Source organism: Alosa sapidissima, chromosome 1 (assembly GCF_018492685.1).
Source record: "Alosa sapidissima isolate fAloSap1 chromosome 1, fAloSap1.pri, whole genome shotgun sequence".
NCBI classification, from domain to species: Eukaryota; Metazoa; Chordata; class Actinopteri; order Clupeiformes; family Clupeidae; genus Alosa; species Alosa sapidissima.
The window spans coordinates 44,839,849-44,858,388 of record NC_055957.1 but is presented as its reverse complement, the minus strand read 5'-3'; the positions used below and the strand labels follow the sequence as shown (position 1 = coordinate 44,858,388).

The 18,540-nt window shown below is 41.4% G+C and overlaps 1 protein-coding gene and 1 long non-coding RNA gene across 3 annotated transcripts; both read right to left on the bottom strand.

Annotated features, from left to right (window-relative positions):
* Nucleotides 1–709: 709 nt before the first annotated feature.
* LOC121710024 lies at nucleotides 710–17,733 on the bottom strand. Its single transcript, XR_006032081.1, has 3 exons — nucleotides 17,602–17,733; nucleotides 937–1,054; nucleotides 710–785 (listed from the first exon to the last, which is right to left on the bottom strand). It is a non-coding gene; the product is annotated as an uncharacterized LOC121710024 (long non-coding RNA).
* Nucleotides 14,000–16,593, bottom strand: LOC121709990. Of its 2 annotated transcripts, XM_042093763.1 has the most exons (4): nucleotides 16,235–16,593; nucleotides 15,815–16,009; nucleotides 15,591–15,704; nucleotides 14,000–15,156 (listed from the first exon to the last, which is right to left on the bottom strand). In XM_042093763.1, exons 1-4 carry the CDS (start codon nucleotides 16,263–16,265, stop codon nucleotides 14,015–14,017), a joined length of 1,482 nt encoding a protein of 493 aa, XP_041949697.1. In that variant the 5' UTR covers nucleotides 16,266–16,593; the 3' UTR covers nucleotides 14,000–14,014. The 2 variants fall into 2 exon arrangements, with proteins under 2 accessions (XP_041949697.1, XP_041949707.1); XM_042093773.1 differs by lacking the exon at nucleotides 16,235–16,593 and having other exon boundaries at nucleotides 15,591–15,707; nucleotides 15,819–15,854.
* Nucleotides 17,734–18,540: the final 807 nt, after the last annotated feature.

Below are 18,540 nucleotides of genomic sequence, written 5' to 3'. Positions count from 1 at the left end.
TATTCACTCAATAAATAGACCTTGTAGACCTAAGTAAGTCGTTAGTCGACATCAATTTAATACTGTTTATTGAATTAGTATTATAAGAAAAAACAGCTTACTGCACTGATATGATATATAAAGATATTTATGTTAGTTCAAAAAGGTTGTGCTTTTCAGACCCTGCTGAATGTTTATAACAGGCATCCCTTAAGAATCATTAGTGATCGCCTTGTGGCTCAGAATCTGTAGCCCTACGGTGCAGTCCACACAGTGCTCTTTAAACGTGTGCTCCAGAGAAACGCCCAGCTGTGGAGAGAAAAAATGTCATGATGTAAATTTATCCAACAATCAATATTACCCTAATATACTGTAAATAGCTGTAATTACTCTAATATGACCTATGGATGGATAATAATTCTGTCATACACTGATAGTGATTACAAGAGTCTAAGAGGCTAATCTCCATTTCATATTCTTTATCACTCATTATTTGATGAGGAAGAAGGCAACATCATAGCCTGCAATACACCCATGCATTGTATACATATTTGTATAATCATGTTTCATCTTTGTGTACTTGGAGATAGAGACTTGGCATGAGCCTCTTTTTAAATTGATATCTAATATTCAATTTACTACAGTATTTAATGTTAAAATGTGTTGCACTCATTTTTATAATGAAGCATATTTTAGGGATGCACTGATAAGCATGGCCTGTAACTCACTCTCTGCAAGGCCTACGGTCTCCTCTCCCCTGTGTGTGTTCAGGTTGCCCCTCACTTTCATGATGACTCTGGTGGGATCTAATGGAGGCATTTCAGTGGAAATGGATGTGTGAGTCAGCTTCTGTGATTTTCTTGTGATATCAGTAACACTTGAACATTACTGAAGCAATTCCAAGACCACATCACTCAAATTAATCAAAGTGTAAGCCACTGTACTTCTTCCTGTTACCTTTTTGCTTCTGTTCTTCAGTCGTTACACTGTTTGAACGGGATGTTGGTGACTTACTGCTGGTAAGTGGGGAAGTTGTTGAGGTGCGGTCTTCAGTTGTGATTGCAGAAGTGGTTAGCTGAAACAATTTTTGTTTCCATATATTAGCTCTATAGCCTAAGTTGTCATAAACTAACAGACGATTACTAATAATTAGTAGAATTTGAGTGCCTTCAGATGACTTTTTTAAAGGGTTTTATAAAATAGTAATGATGACTAGTGACAATTAAATATAGCCTAATATAATTAAATATTCCTAATGAAACTCTCCCAGGACCCAGACATTCCCATAATATATTGAAGTGCATATTGTATTCTTACGAGAGGAATTGCAGGTCTGATTGTAGTCAGTAGAAAAAAAGCAGAGGCGCACTCAAGGGCTTGATTCTAATACAAATTTGTATTGAGAGCCGAGGTTTTTTCAACAAGTCTACAGACAAAAAACTGGGAAACAAACGTTTCGGGCTTAGCCCTTTATCAATGTCTCCATTATGAAAATGGAGACATTTTTTTCATAAGTAGAGCATCTTGGAAGGGTAATTATCATGGTAAAGATGGGCTAAAAGACTGTAGACTGACGGAAATGTAGGCTACAAAACATCAAGTCATATTCATGCACAAGCCAACTAATATACGGTAACCTATACGATAGGCTACTGGAAGACATTAAAGATAATTATTTAATGTAGCTATAATGTTCCAAAATGTACCAGCAATGTAGTATAGGCCAGGGGTTCCCAAACTTTTCCACGACAAGGCCCCCCAAATACCACTAGGTTCTGGCCAAGGACCCCCTTGATGTGTTATTAAACCCATCGACAATACTACGGCAAATGTAAAAATACATTAAGCTAATCCTAATAATTATTTTAGCCACAAGCACTTCGCGATAGAGCACACAGTGTGTAAAAATTGCATTTGGGGCTTTCTGCTATATGAGAGCTATCACTTTACTATTATTCCCAGTCATTATCATGAAAAATATAATGTTCAGATATGCAACAAATTATTCTAATGGCATTGTATAACAACCCTCATAGTAAAAGGTATATTTTACATTTTTCAAATGTATTTATTTGTTTCTTTTATTTTTCCTTCCAACTTCCTGAGGCCCCCCTGGCACCCGCTCGCGGCCCCCACTTTGAAAACCACTGGTATAGCCTACAGGAATTAAATATTTCCAGCAACAGCCCTATTTATTTTGTGTTGTTTCAGTTGTCTTACAGTGATTAACTTCAACTACAATCTAGGTAATTTAGCTCTTTACACGTAGGCAAATTCAGTAACTGTTTGGTGCTGCTGTCAGTTGAGCATTGTATAGTTTAAAGGTCTCATCTCATCGTTTTTTCATCAATTTTGCAGTGGTCTGTAGTGTTGATGAATGCCCTGTGAGCCGGTTTTGGTGGAAAAAATGCTGTCCTGCGTCTGTTTCATGCTGTTCTAGTTTGGTGGGGAAGGTGGGCGGGGAGGAACGACTGGATTTCGCCTCTAGTCATGAATATTAATGACATGCTAATGAATTCACCTCTGATTGGCTAACAGTACTGTGACGCTTCCTCCAGTGCGTCCTCATCCGATTCTGCCTGTGCTATGCTCCATATTCAACTTTACAGTGCTAAAACCTGGCTAAAACTCGAGTCAAAACTGTTGCACAAAATGTCTTCGGAGATACAACTTCATGTGTTTGATCCTAGTATTCGAGTAGGAAGAAGAACCGCTTCCTGACCGTTTGTCGGTGAACGTTGGTTTAATAGAATGGTAACAATTGCCTGTCAGCTTAAAATTTCTCCTAAAAGAGGTAAACGTTTGTGACAATCGTCATCTTGCTTTCAAGTAATAAACAGTTGGAAACGTTTTAAAATAAAGACCTATTTCTTTACACAGTCAAAAGTCTTTGCAATCTTCCTAGTAGATATTTTACTTCACAACACAGGTAAGCACCCTAAATGCAGTTTAGCCACTGACCTAGCCTGCTAATGCTATCGGAATAGCTAGATAGTTATGGTTTGAATTCCATGATACTATCATTGAAAGACCACTTGGTCATAGCCCAATATATAGATAGATCTAAATGCAAACACGCCTACCTAGCTATATTTTGCTGGAATTGTACCAGAATGCCTACAGAAGCAGAGAATGTGTGCTGCAAGACTTCTCCGGTAATGAGAACTATGGCTTTGATAGCCTGACATTGGCAGAGGTTAGCCTACTCAAGTTGTTTTCTGTCACGTATGACAGAAAAAGTAGCCTACTATAGGAATCTTATAGTATTTTGGGACTAAATATTACAGTAATCTTATAGGAATACTATAGTATTTGGACATACTATAGGTCCTATAAGACTACTATAGAAAAACTATAGCGGTTACAGGATATTATAGAGTTATTAGTAGTACTTCTACAGTATGTCCCAATTATTCCTATAAGATTACTATAATATTTTGTCCCAAATACTATAAGATTCCTATACTACTTTTTCGTCAGGGTCATGTGGTTAGAAAAATGTGCAACACCAGTACCCCTGTTGTCTGTATGACCCTGTACCCAGGATTAGAACCAGTCTGCCTTAGCATAATGTACTCCCTTCAAAATGCACTAAACATTCGACTATGACGACTATGGCCCTCTTGAGACAGAAGATATGAAAGGTAAGATAAACCTTTAGCTTAAAAGGGACAAAAACTGATGAAACTCCTAAAACAAACATACAAAACAGGTCAATTGTCTATAAACAACTTTATTATATTTACATACAGCAGTGGTACTCAAAGTGTGGTCCGCAAGCTCTCTCAAGTGTTCCACAAGTAGATGTGGTAAAATATAATAGATGAGTTGTTTGCAATATTGAACCAACTTGTATGTAAATCCAAACAGTTCTGGAACACTGATGTAACCTATGCCAGTTTAAATCATACGAATCCTCTGACACCATAAGCAAGGTGCAAAGATAATAAGCAAGGTGGTTCAGTAAGAAGGCCTATTGTGTGATATACTGTTGAAGTAGGTCTACTGTTTTTTGTTTTTTTTGCTAGGTGGTCCGTGAAACACTGACAAATAGTAATATTGCAGTCTATTAAAATAATGCAAACACAAAACAAGAACATCCAAACTATGCACAGAATTAACAATGTCCTCTTTTTGCAGACATCTGGCCTACAGATCCTTTGTAAAATAGTGCTGGGAATATTTAGGGAAAAAGGTCTGAGTTGTTGTTTCGGCTTGTATTGTCCTGGGGATCCGAAGGGACAACACACAAAACACATTCGTTGGCTGTGATGATTTTATTACATTGCTCTTTGATTGCGCTGGGCCATAGGTGGAGCCATCAGGTGTTATTGTGGAGATGTCGCTTTCATCCTCCTCCTCCTCTTGATCAACCCGAGGTCTTCTAGCTGGCCTTGGATGAACAGGCTTGATGGCAGTAGAGGTAGCAGGCCCCCATGCCCATGGTGTATCCGAAGTGCTTGTATCAATACTCATACTTTTCATGAAGTATTCTGTTTGGGTACCTAAAGTAAATAAATGTGTATTACTGTCAAGTTACAAGATACTAATAGTACACAGGACATTCACTATCTCACAAAACTGTACTGGCACAATGGAAACAAAAATATTTTAGTGACTGTGGTAAGGTGTATGATGTACTAAGTAGCACACCCACAAGAAGACATTCCGTAATATCAATTCTATCTGTTATGCAATTCATGGGTTTCATCAGGTCCATTTACACAGGTGTATTAATCAAGCACCATGCAGTCTGCGTTCATAATCGAGGTGCTTGATTTTATACACCTGTGGAAAGTGACCTGAAGAAACCCATGAATTGACTTTCCAAAACATTGACGAGCACATAAGAACCTGTATTAGCCTACTAGAAAAAGACTTCTAGAAACTAACTAGCACAACAATAAAAGTTAGATCACAAACCTTTGCTTCTAACGTGATGACCTAATGTAGGCTAGAAAGCTGTGTAGCCTGACATGAGGATGTGCTCTGGAAGACATACAAAACACTAAGTAAACAGCAAGTAATCAAACAAAACATCATTGTATGTCAATGTAATAATGGCAAGAAGACATAAATTAGACTGAAGTGTAAATACCTGAGCTCTAGTGATAGCAACTTAGCCTAATAGTGCAGGGGTATTGTGTTTTTGATTTTCCCTGTTTAGACTAGAACAATACCTGTACTTAGTTGAGCATAAAATATTGTTGCTAATATTATTATTTGTGGTTTAACGCTTAGGTTAGAAGATTATAGGTTCAAGAAGCTAAATCTCTGGGTGGTGTGGTCAGTTTCTTATGAGTGTAGCTACACCAGGCACGTAACTGAAGCATTCCGTTCGCTTTATGTACTGCAACAATTAGCTTCCAATAGGCCTAATCAATGGAAGTAGCTACACCTGGCGTGTTAGTGGCCTGTAGGCTACGTTCGGGAAAATAGACCATTCCTCTAATGGATTTTACCAGAGCCCTTCCTATTAGGCATTCTCTGATTTTACACGTCGCGAACAGAACACTTCAGTTACGTGCCTGGTGTAGCTTCCTGTAATATAGGCTAGCCTAAGCCTAGCTTGTAACCTTTTCATGCATGCTAACGTGAAGAATATGAACATGCTATTTTGTAACAGACGTTAGGTGGAAAAGTTTGTTTGTACTTACAGCCTGTGAGCTGGTGGTCGATCGTCATGACGGTACAGAACCAGGTTTTCAGAACATCGATGCAAAACCACTTTCTAAGGCAGTGAGTGTGGTCGAGATGATTGGAACACAGAACTAATGTTGCACTACTTCGGTGGTGGTGTTCCAACGATAAATCCGAACCATTTCTTTCTCAACTCATGTTTCTAAGGCAAGACATGCAACATTGATGTGTTATTGCCAAAAAAATAAAACAGGCACGATTTTTTTTCCCGCCATGTTGGCAACTTGCTGTTAGCTCCTACTAGCTGCAGAGAGACAATCCCCTAGCCGCAAAATCATCCAGTCTTCCTGTAGGCGGTCACAAGCCAAGGTGGGCGAGGCCATGAATAATCAGTTTCCCTTCGGCCTCATTGGGAAGGGCTCTTTCTGATTCGCTTGTTTTTCAGTGTATTTTCTTTCATTGGCTAATGCGGGCAATGGGGGTAGAAGATCATTTTCACGTGCAGCATGCATATGCAACTTGGAGTGAGCTATAGAGATCATAGACATAATATACATAGACGCCGCATCGACCGCTACTCCTTACTAGCGCTGACGAGATTTGGAGCCGCCATCTTGGACCGGTCATCCACTCCACTCAGTGTAATCTGTTTGGCCGGTGAGATGAGCTGTCAGCGCACTTAATTAATCATATCTCACTGAATACCGAACAGATTCTCACGCGGTTTTTTTTGCTGCAAAGGTCATACATGTAGCTATGATACAGGACACATGATTTAGCGTATTTTAATATTCATAGTGGGTTTAACAGTAATAGAATATTCTGATATATGATATAAAGTGACCTGACGTCCGATATCAAAACTGGGAACATAATCCATGTTTGACAGCATAGACAAAACTAGTTTGATACAAGTTTAATGAGTTAAATATAGTTCACAGTTGACAGAAAAGTTCCATCGACAGCATTATTCACAGTCCACAGAAAGGTTCCATAAACATTTAAGTGAGATCAGTGCCATTCAGACATCTGAGGGGTATTCCAAGTAGGCCTATGTGGTTTAGTGACAAACTTGGGTAAATTGACTCAGAATAAGTTGTAAACCTCCCAGTAGAAAAGCTGTATGATACAGGAAACATGGTTGTGTGTATTTTAATATTCATAGTGGGCTTAACAGTAATAGAATATTCTGATATATGATATATTATAAAGTGATGACATCCAATATAAAAACTGGGAACATAATTAATCCACGTTTGACAGCATAGACAAAAACTGGTTTGATACAAGTTTTAATGAGTTAAATTTACAGAAAAAAATCCATTAACATTTTCAGTTCAGTGCCATCAAAAATAAAGTGATGAACAGACATTGGTGTGGCATAAAGGAAATGGAGTAACTGGGTTCAATATCAACAGCATTTGTTAGACAAGTTCCATAAATATTGTAAAGTGCAAGTTTGTAGGTTTGTTTCTGATCCTTAAAAACAGACATTGGTTTGGCATAGTAAGTGTAACAGTTCATCAATTCAAGACAAAAAGGTGACTTGTCACTTGTACAGTGTCAATGGGTTCATCAACAGCATCTGTTATTTACAGTTCACAGAAAGGTTCCAGCCCCAATGAAGAGATTAAATAAAAAGGAATTAAGAAACATTTTAGAAACTGCTAAGATCAACCCGTTCATTGCAATCAGTAAAGAATCAGGGAGTGTCTTCACAGGCTCAGTAAGACAGAGTTACCGTCATGCAGTTGGTTCTATGATTTCGACAACTGGTGCATGTCATTTTGTATGTTCCCACCTTGCTAAAATTGCTTGGGTACACTTTGGCTGAGAACAAAAGTGCTTCAGACAGCAGGTGGGCAAATAAGATGGCATAGTAAACTGGGTAAACTCCATAAAAGAGGACTGAGTCAAAGTCAAAGGTCAAAGTCAAAGTCAGCTTTATTGTCAATTTCTTCACATGTTCCAGACATACAAAGAGATCGAAATTACGTTTCTCACTATCCCACGGTGAAGACAAGACATATTTTTCCAATTTAAGTCCACAGACAAACATAACATTCAAGTAAACAAAAAAGTAAGTAAATAAGTAAATAAGAGGGCACATATAATAATGAAAAAATAAGAGCAGCAAAATTTGGTTGAAATTGTCAATAAAATACTAGTGCAAAGTCAGGCCAATAAAAGGCTTGGGTAGTTCTGTTTGACCTAAGTAATAAAGAAAGTGGCATAGTGGTGCAAGTTATGTAAGAGCAGCAGAAGTGTTGTGTTTTCAGGACAACAACACCAAGTTGTAAAGTGTACAAGTGTGCAAGTGGAGTAGTGCAGGCGGCCATTGTGGGTCCAATGTCCAGGATGTTATGTAGCTGAGGGTGGAGGGGGGAGAGGAGGGAGAGAGTTCAGCATCCTTACAGCTTGGTGTATGAAGCTGTTGGTGAGTCTGGTAGTGCGGGAGCGCAGGCTTCTGTACCTCTTCCCAGAGGGCAGTAGATCAAACAGATTGTGAGCGGGGTGACTTGCATCACTCACAATTTTGGTCGCCTTGCGGGTGAGGTGGGTGGTGTAAATGTCCTTCAGGGAGGGGAGTGAAGCACCAATGATCCTTCCAGCTGTGTTCACTATGCGCTGCAGGGCTTTCCTGTTGTATTCAGTGCAGCTTCCGCCCCACACAGCGATACAGCTGGAGAGGATGCTCTCAATGGTGCCTCGGTAGAATGTGGTCATGATGGCTGGTGGAGCACTTGCTCGCCTGAGTTTCCGCAGGAAGTACAGGCGGCGCTGAGCTCTCTTCGCCAGTGATGCAGTGTTGGTGGTCCAGGAGAGGTCTTCACTGATGTGCACCCCCAGGAATTTGGTGCTGCTCGCTCTCTCCACCACAGCACCGTCGATGGTCAGTGGCAGGTGTTGGGTGTGACCTCTCCGGAAGTCAACAACAATCTCTTTGGTCTTGCTGACGTTCAGCAGGAGGTTGTTGTCCCTGCACCACGTGGTCAGATGGTCGACCTCCAACCTGTATTTAGTCTCGTCGCCCTTGGTGATGAGACCCACCAGAGTTGTGTCGTCAGCAAATTTCACTATGTGATTGTTGCTGTAGGTTGCAGTGCAGTCATGCGTCAGCAGGGTGAAGAGCAGCGGACTGAGCACGCAGCCTTGGGGGGCCCCTGTGCTCAGTGTGATGCTGCTTGAGGTATTGTTGCCAACACGTACTACTTGGGGCCTCTGACAGAGGAAGTCCAGTAGCCAGTTGCAGAGGTAGGTACTGAGTCCCAGTTTGTCAAGTTTGCAGATGAGTTGTTGTGGTATTATGGTGTTGAATGCAGAACTGAAGTCTATAAACAGCAATCTCACATATGAGTCTCTTTTTTCCAGGTGGGTGAGGGCTGGGTGGAGGGCAGAGCAGATTGCATCCTCTGTAGACCGCTTGGCTCGGTATGCAAACTGGAAGGGGTCCAGGGTGGGGGGGAGAATGGCTTTGATATGTGACATGACAAGCCGCTCAAAGCACTGAGTCAACCAGACGATGGGAAAATAGGACACAGAGTGGCGAATGCAGGTGATGAAGGTGGAGCTCATAAATCAAACATTCAGTCACAGTGTAGCAGATGCCCTGCAGTACTGCAATGAAGAGCACCTTCCTCAGTTCCAGGGGTGTGAGGAGACCGTTCAGTTCATTCACAGTCTTCTTGAACAAGGCAGTTGTTCTGGAGAGATACAAAATAATAAATAAATGAATGAAAAGGAATTTGAGAGGCATCTTATTCTTGTTAGGGTAAATGACATGTGAATAATACAGTGTTGGGCAAGCTACTTCGAAATTTTAGTGAGCTAAACTATCAGTTACTCTGCCATGAATAAAACACTACACAAAACTACAACCCAGTCAAATGTATTAGTAGCCTAACACAAACACAGCAGTAGGCTAGTTCACTACATAGGAAGCTACTTTAAATTGTGCTAATTTCACATGACAAGAAAAGTGTAGCTTGTCTGGCTAAGCTACTTGATAAATAAAGAAGTTGAGCTATTGAAAAGTTACTTTATTCAGGAAATAGTGAGGCTACACACCAACACACTTAGGCTACAAGTAGCAGCTAGCGATTGCCCAATAGGTTAGTCTATGCCACTTGTGTAAAATTCGCCGGCCAAATCTAGTATGATTTATTTCTACAATAGCCTTCTTGTGTCAGTTGTAATCTAAGTCAGTGTTATGGAATATGACTTATCAAGTCTCAGTTCATAGCCGGGTGAACACCGAGTAAACATAGCCTAGCTAGATGGCTACGATTTTCATACAGTAATATCACAGATTGCTCCTTCTCAGCTCTCTGGTAATATTCTATTCACAAAATACAACCAATAGTACGGTTATGTTAAATCTTACTTATGAAAAGTAAATCCCCCGAGTATGGTCCGCCGATTTGAGAAGGAACATGCTGCACAGTGCTGTCATCTTGTGTCTTCTGCTGCAACGCAACGAGGAGTATGACCGGTCCAAGATGGCGGCCGCATTTCTTGTTTCCAGCAGCCAATGCGGCGTCTATGTATATTATGTCTATGATAGAGATCATAGACATAATATACATAGACGCCGCATTGGCTGCTGGAAACAAGAAATGCAGCCGCCATCTTGGACCGGTCATACTCCTCATTGCGTTGCAGCAGAAAACACAAGATGACAGCACTGTGCAGCATGTTCCTGCTCAAATCGGCGGACCATACTCGGGGGATTTACTTTTCACAAGTAAGATTTAACATTACCGTACTATTGGTTGTATTTTGTATTTTCGAACAATGTGGCCTGTATCATAGCTACATGTATGACCTTTGCAGCAAAAAAAACCGCGTGAAAATCTGTTCGGTATTCAGTGAGATATGATTAATTAAGTGTGCTGACAGCTCATTGCACCGGCCAAACAGATTACACTGAGTGGAGTGGATGACCGGTCCAAGATGGCGGCTCCAAATCTCGTCAGCGCTAGTAGGGAGCAGCGGTCGATGCGGCGTCTATGTATATTATGTCTATGATAGAGATCGCTAAGACATGTGACCAAATGGACGGCAACGTCATCAGAACGCAAATAATTATGGGAATGTTTGGCTCGTTTACATGGGCTAGCATAACAGACCAGTGTTGTAGCATGAAAATAATAATAAAAAAAATAGCGTGATATCAGAATACAATCCTACAAAATGCAGCGGGCTAAAGAAAACATTGTCGGACCATACCGCCTTAAACTAAATCATAATGCAAAGACGAGGTATGACGAAAAAATAAAGGGAATCAAAGGACTGGATCCTTATGAGCATAGCGACTGGTCAGGGAACGTCAACCTGCTGCCCAACTTCCAGCACCCATATATATACAACTACATGATATTAAGTGTTAGTGCGTACACGCACGAAGTTTTCAGTAACTTCAAGTCGCTGCAGCAGGCCCAGGTCTTTTTTACAGATGGGTGGGTCCAGGACCTGGAGATGGTAAAAGTGGGGCAGAAAACTGTCGCCCGTTCAAAGGTAAGCTTATGCTAATGTTTTAAGCACCACACTCCTCGTTCTCACTCATCTAACTGCATGCAGTCAGAATTCAACAAACCAACGTAACTTACTAAGACAAACACATCATGCATATGTTAAATGGTAAATTGTGAAAAAAATGACTCGTTTACTGCTCTTAATAAAAGCGATTTCTAGTAAAACACTGTTGTTGGAGCTACTGGTGCATGAGCCTTTTGGCGGGTGTCTGACTGTATGATTATGATATTATGATAATGGGCTGCATTAAGATAGAGGGGAGGGATGAATAATGTAAAGGTGATGAATGGTTTACATGTGGGGGCTGGGGGCAGTGTGTTGAAGGGAGTGAGTTTACTGGTGTTGTGGACAAAACAGTGTAGTATGCAGGTAAGCCCATCCATCCCCAGCCCACTTTCAACCACATTGTACCCTGATTGGCTGCATGCATCAAATAGCTCTTGTGTCTTGCTAGTACTGCTTTGTATTTCTCTACAAGCTATTAATAATGATGTTATGGTCTTAGGTGAATCACTCCATGCGACTCAGCCAGAAGCCCCTACAGCCATGGGTCATACTTACAGCATGTGGGGAAGTGGAGAGCGCTCACTGCACTTGTATGGCTGGTGTGGCAGAGAAGTGCGCACATGTGGCAGCCCTCCTGTACAAGATCGATACAACTGTGCGTCTGCGGGGAAATGTGACTCCAACAGATGTTGAAGCGTACTGGGTGTTGCCCTCCAATATAACCAAAGTGCAGGGAGTGCCTGGCCATACTATTGACTTTACAACAAGCTCTGCCCGAAAAAAGGCACTTGATCGGTCAGTGTGTGGAGACACCAGCACAGCACCCAAGATCCGGACCCGCTCAGGTGGCACATGTTTACCGCAGAAGACACTTGCTGATTTAAAACCCCTCACAGAACTCATGCATGCACACAGGTCCGGACTGTGCTCTGTAATGGAGGAATTCTGCCACCTCTATGTTGACCCCATTCAGCCATGTGTCCTGCCCAAGTCACTGCTGCGTCCTCGCGACCCACAAATGGATGGCTGTGACTTGTCGGTCCTGCTTCAACACTGTGAGGGCCTGACACACCTTGTGGCAGTGACAGCCACAGAGGCAGCTGCACTGGAAAAGAACACAAGACAGCAGCACAAGTCTGACATATGGCACAGCACACGGGCTGGAAGGATAACCGCCTCCATCATACACGCTGTTGTCTCCACCTCCATAACCAGACCAGCAAAGTCAACTGTGCAAAAGGTGTGCTATCCACAGAAACCTTCACTGAGACAGACTGACAATGGCCCAGAGGCCATTAAATGGGGGAGAGAAAAAGAGGCTACGGCAAGGGTCTCCTACATCACACAGACGGAGCTGCGGCACAGGGACATGAAAGTGGAAGACTGTGGATTTATAATCAACCCTTCTTTCCCTGAAATAGGCGCAACTCCTGACGCACTTGTGCATTGTGCATGTTGCGGGAAAGGATGTGTGGAGATTAAATGCCCTTTTAAGCACAAGCACCATAACATTCTACAGGCATGTACTGACAAGGAGTTTTGTCTGCAGTTCACAGAAGGAAGGATGGAGTTGAAGCAGACCCACAAGTACTACAAACAGGTACAAACTCAGATCTTTGTCACCGAGTCACAGTTCTGTGACTTTGTTGTTTGGACGACCAAAAGCCTTGCAACTGTGCGTGTCATGCCTGACGTAGAACTATGGGAGACACTTTTGCCAACAGCACAGACTTTTTTTTACAAGGTTGTCCTACCTGAGCTTGTAGCCCGTCACTACACTCAACCCCCACCCCCCTGTGCCTTCAGCTGAGCTACCTGTGCCTCCAGCCGATTCCCAGCCCACAGACAAACCCAAAAAACGAGCACAGAAGAGCACAGTCAGAAAAACATTGGCCACATTACAGCCAGGTAAAACACCCAAGCACAAGGTTGTCCCACCAGCCCCTACCAGCACCCCCCCTTCAGCTGACCTACCTGTGCCATTAGTTGATTCACAGCCCACAGACAAAAACAAAAAACGAGCACGAAAAAAGACAATCAAAACACCATTGGCCACACTGCAGCCAGGTAACACCCCCCAGCCCAAAAGAAGGGCATGTGAAAAGACTGTTGTGGTAACCTGACCTGTCATCCAGGTATGTTGTGAGCAGTGTCCCCCTTTTAATCTGCCTATGTCAACGGTGATCCTGTGTGTTCGAGTTTCATGCCAATAAATTATTGAATCTTGAATCTTGTGGTGCTTTTGCAGACAGCCTGAAGAGTTTGATGACATGGTTGCTTGTGATAATCAGAACTGTCCTATACAGTGGTTCAATTTAGGTTGCGTAGGACTCAGCAGCGCACCAGCCAGAGAAGAGTCATGGCAATGCGATGCTTGCACAAGTTGGTTGGTTGTTACTACTTTAAGTTATGCAATTGTGTTTGCAACCAAAGAACACTGAGCACAATTCTTTCTTAATACAGATAAAGGAGGCAGAATTCAATTCAGTCTTTGTGCATTTTATTTACAGAGATGGCTAAAAATCATTACATGTTTAGTGACATTACAAAATCTTTTGGAAAACAAAACATATTTATATATGTATATATATATTTACATGTGCATATTTACATTAGATGTGAGCATGGTGTATAATTCTAACATGACGGCTTCACAACATTACATTACATTACATTACATTTAGCAGACACCTTTTGACCAAAGTGACTTACATATGTCAAATACAAGGGATTACATTGTCCCCGGAGCAACTTGGGGTTAAGTGCCTTGCTTAAGGGCACAACGGTGGAAGCCGGGAATTGAACCGACAACTTTTAGGCTACTACACGCTAGCCCAGCTCCTTAACCACTACGCTAGCACCGCCCAACAATACTTGGACACATATTGGTCAAAGCACAGCACACAACCACAATTTTATCCAACAAAGTCTTATCCTCCCCCTCACAAGGCACCACAAATCCAAGGCGTATTGTGTCATTTAATATGTTGAACTTAGAGCGCATACACCCTATCACTCGCTCCACGTGGATCCTAACATGAGCTAACTTCCTGGTCTCTTCCACATCTTTTGCATTAAGTTGGCTGTGGCCCCTGGTGAAGGCAGGTATTTTCAGTGTAGCGCCCACAAGGGCAACACTTTCTTTAATATCAAATCCACGGTCCGCTAACACAAGGTCTCCAGACGAGAGCTTCTGAAGAAAGCCACTGTTCTCGGTGATCTGCTTATCACTGGCACGCCCCCCCCACCCTTTGGAAATGAAAGAGATAGTACCTTGTGGTGTTATGCCGATGAGATATTTCATTGTGTACCTGCTTTTGTAGTTTGAATATGTCTGTGCCTTTGCACGTAAATTTTGTGCCCTTTCAATGAAAAGCTCAAAGCAGTCAATAATGACAGTAACACGATTCCCAAACATTTCTACATACTGATGTGGCATGCTTGCCTGTATACAATGTCGCTTTGGCCAGTACACCAAAGGACTGAGGTGTGCATGCAGTACATTGATGGTCTCAAAGAACAGATTGTATGCGGTATGTCGGCTAATGTCGAAGAGGTGTGCAACATGTTCGACAGGCAGATCAAGTCTTAAGCGCATAAGGGTCAGGAGGAGCATTTGAAAATGGGAGAGTTTTCTTTCTTTTGTTTTTGGTAGACTGGGAATGATTTGCATCAGCACACCCATCAACAGACTGAAAGATGGAAGGCCAGTGTAGTACTTCACCTTTAAATCATTGTTTTTGAGAAAATTCTCATCCAGGGCCTTTTTGGAGAGCGCTCCCTTCAGTTTTCGATTCTCCTCCTGCAAACGGATTATTTCTTTGGTTCTAAGGGCACACTTGGTGCACTTTTGCTGTTCATCTGCATTCCCCATTGGAGCACCAGCATCCCCTGATGTTTCAGTCTCCATATCTTCCTCTCTGCATGCATTGTCTGGGGCTGGTGGTAGGGGCTGAGTCTCTTGTCCTTCTATCTCAGCCACAGGTGCAGAGTAGTCTGATTGTAATAACAATAAGAAAAATAAATTGTCAATCTCTGTACTTGCCTGATGCCCAGGGCCCCGATTTGAAAATTCCATGTTTCTGCATCTGTGATCAGGGACCAGTTTAAAAGAAATCATTGATTCCACACATCAAGACATGGGATTTATGAATCTGGATTACTTTGATCCAAATGACAGTTTTGAAGAACGGCCCAGGGGTGTGACTTTCACACCATACTTTTGTTACTGATAGCTGCTGAGTATTTCAAGACTGTTACATTAGCATGCCAAATGCCTAATGACCTCCTAGAATGATTGGCCTTTGAGTCAGAAAAGCTACAACTCTGTGTGAAAGGTACTTACACTTAGGTTCAATCCGTTGTCTAGATAGAAACACCATTGGACATAAAATATATTGAATCTACTTGCGTCTGTTACCAATATTTACCTGGGAACAAATGTGCTGGTTCATTCAGCTCAGTCTCAGGACCGGTGTGGACAGTGCCCGGAGATGGGGGTGGATTCACGAGACCTTCCATCTCAGTTGCAGATGTAGTGTTGTCTGACAGTAACAATAAAAATAAATGTTGTCATATCACAACCACTATTCCAAAGGAATCCAGATTAGCTATACACAGGGGATAACATATATTGTATTATTTTAAGATTTACCTGGGTATAAAGGTGCAGCAATATCGAACTCAGCCTCAGGACCATTGTGGGGGGGTTGCGGTTGTTGTGACCTCGTCGCTCTTCTCCTAAGCCGCTTGAACCGGTCTGTGTTAGTAACTTTGACCTCAGTATGGCCGAGGTACAGGGAAGGGGCCCAGTCAGGATCACACTCAATCATTTCATAAGCAGGTTTGCCTGCAAACAGTCACCAAATAAATTGCTATGTACCTACATGTACAACATTTAAAACTGATTAAGGTTAAGGTTACGTTTTACGCTAGCACATTGGAAAGCTAATTTTCTAGCCATTTCATGCTAGTTAACATTGGCCTAATGTCAAATCTAATGGTCTGGTTAAGTAAAAAAAAAACGCTGGTTATTTGCCCACAACATAACATTTACAGAGAATAAGTAACTTACCTTTGTGAAAATGCTTTGAACACACCATCATGTGTGGCGGACTGTTATCGAATCTTGGGCCTCCTTACTGCTGCTATCCATGCCATTCGTCGCCTTTTTGTCACCTCTGAAACATGGCTTGTACTATTATTTTTCCACGCTGGAAAACGATAATAGGAAATTCCGTTCTTAAGCTTTACTCCACTTCTATCATGAGAACGACTATTACAGTTTATAACACAGCAGGTAGACGGCATCTTGAACACTTCCCAGCAATCAAGTCTGGCGCGTTTTCCTACTTGTTGTTTGTGCCGCGGATTCCCAAAATGCTTTGCGTTCACCACTGGGAATACGTCATGATGACGACACATTAGCGATCTTTTATAAAGTATTTTGAAAGTAACAAGTATTAAACGGTTTCTCAGTGAATGTGACCTTTAAATGTAGCCTATTGAATAATTTGAAATGATACTTTGAATTCAAGCAGAAACTCTTCTTTAATAATTGCTTGTATAGCCTAGGCTACTTGAATATGGAGATCATGTACTCCATGGCTACCTCTGATCAGTTAGAGTGATAGCAAATGAGGCCTATCACTTTCAGTGCTCCATGACAGTTGAAAATATATGCATATTTAAGGGTAATGCAAAGGTTTTGTATTTAATTAGGTGTGCCCGACCGATTTGAGGGCCGCTTGGGCCAAATATGCCAGGGCCGATTTTTGGTCCCAGTCCGCCCCTGTTGGTAGCCCTGAATCTTAGTTACTTAACGAGAAGGAATATGCTTTCTTCAGAAGTGTAGCCTACCATGAAAACTTGGTGGGGATTGTTGTTGATGAGGTTCATGTCACATACAAATGGTAAGTTTAAAAACGTTAACCTAACTTGTATGTTAAAAGATGGCATTAGAAGAACGCTTCGTTGATCTGATTGGTTGATTGGCCCATCTGTCACCAACATAGGTGGTGATAGACAGATGGTTTATCCAATCAGCTAACCAATATTTTCGCCCCTTCCCAAACGTTCTCCAACGGAAAGTTTCCAAATGGATATGCAGAGCAAATGCGAAGCAATCCATCTGGCAGAGTCAGGTTGGTTGAAGTTATCTTGCAGAGACAAGTAAAGTTTGTGAAACTGTACATAAATAATATATTATACAAATAAGAATGATATTATTCTTATCCTAACAACAACAATTTCTGTTTCCATATATTATATGTAACTAGTTGTTATAAATTAACAGACAATTACTAATAATTAGCAGAATTTGAGTGCCTTCAGTTGACACTACATTGGATTTTTTGTAAAGGGTTTTTATAAAATAGTGATGATTAATGAAACACTCCCAGACATTCCCACAATATATTGAAGTGCATATTGTATTCTTACAAGAAGAATTACAAGTCTGATTGTAGTCAGAACAGCAGTTCTGGGAATGAGCCAGTACTCGTCACAAAAGCAGCCATTACGGTTGCTGAGTCGTTACAGCCCGGACAGCAGAGCGATGTTGGGAAGGAGCAGCTCGCTAAAAAAAGGGGCAGGAAAGAAAACAAAACAGTTGAAAAATTGCAGTATTTTTGTTTTATTTGCCTATATATTTTTTAAAAACTACAGTTCTTTAACCTACCATCACTGCATTCCTAAAAAGAAAAACTGAGAAAAGACCTCACTGTCATGGTAATACCCATACACACACCACATTGCTCAGTGTTAAGGAAACATGGATGGATTATTTTGTAGTGGTTTTCAGCCTCCATTACTGATCACATGAAACAATTCTAACAGACTGGTTTCACAGTGAAATAACTTTAATTGAAATCCTTTAAGGCTCATGTAAAGCATAACTATTTTGAAGGTGCCCTGTCACTAAATGTAAGCAGCCCTTAGCAACAAGTCCCAGGCAAAAATAAATAATATACAAATATAATATAATATAATATACATTTGAAGAATGTGGAGTCTTAGGGCCATTTCTTACACCTCGCCCATAGTGGTGCCAAGTGCGACGCAAGTCTTGCTCCTAGTTGCTTGAAAGGCACATGTGAAGCACAGCTATTTTGAAACACAATGACTAATCAAGAAAAATAAGAACAACCTTTTTGACCAATGTGTGTCGTCTGGCGAATTTATTAAGCCGCCAAAATAGAAAATTTTGACTGGACACGTCTTAAATGCGCTTAAACCATACGCTTCAGACCATGTATTTCAGACCGTCAAAATAGGGCTCTTAATGATTAGCTTCTTTTCAGAGACAACCACAATTAGATTAGCATATATATTTGCACTTATACTGTATAAAGTATTTGAACATATACAAAGTGCGCTTAC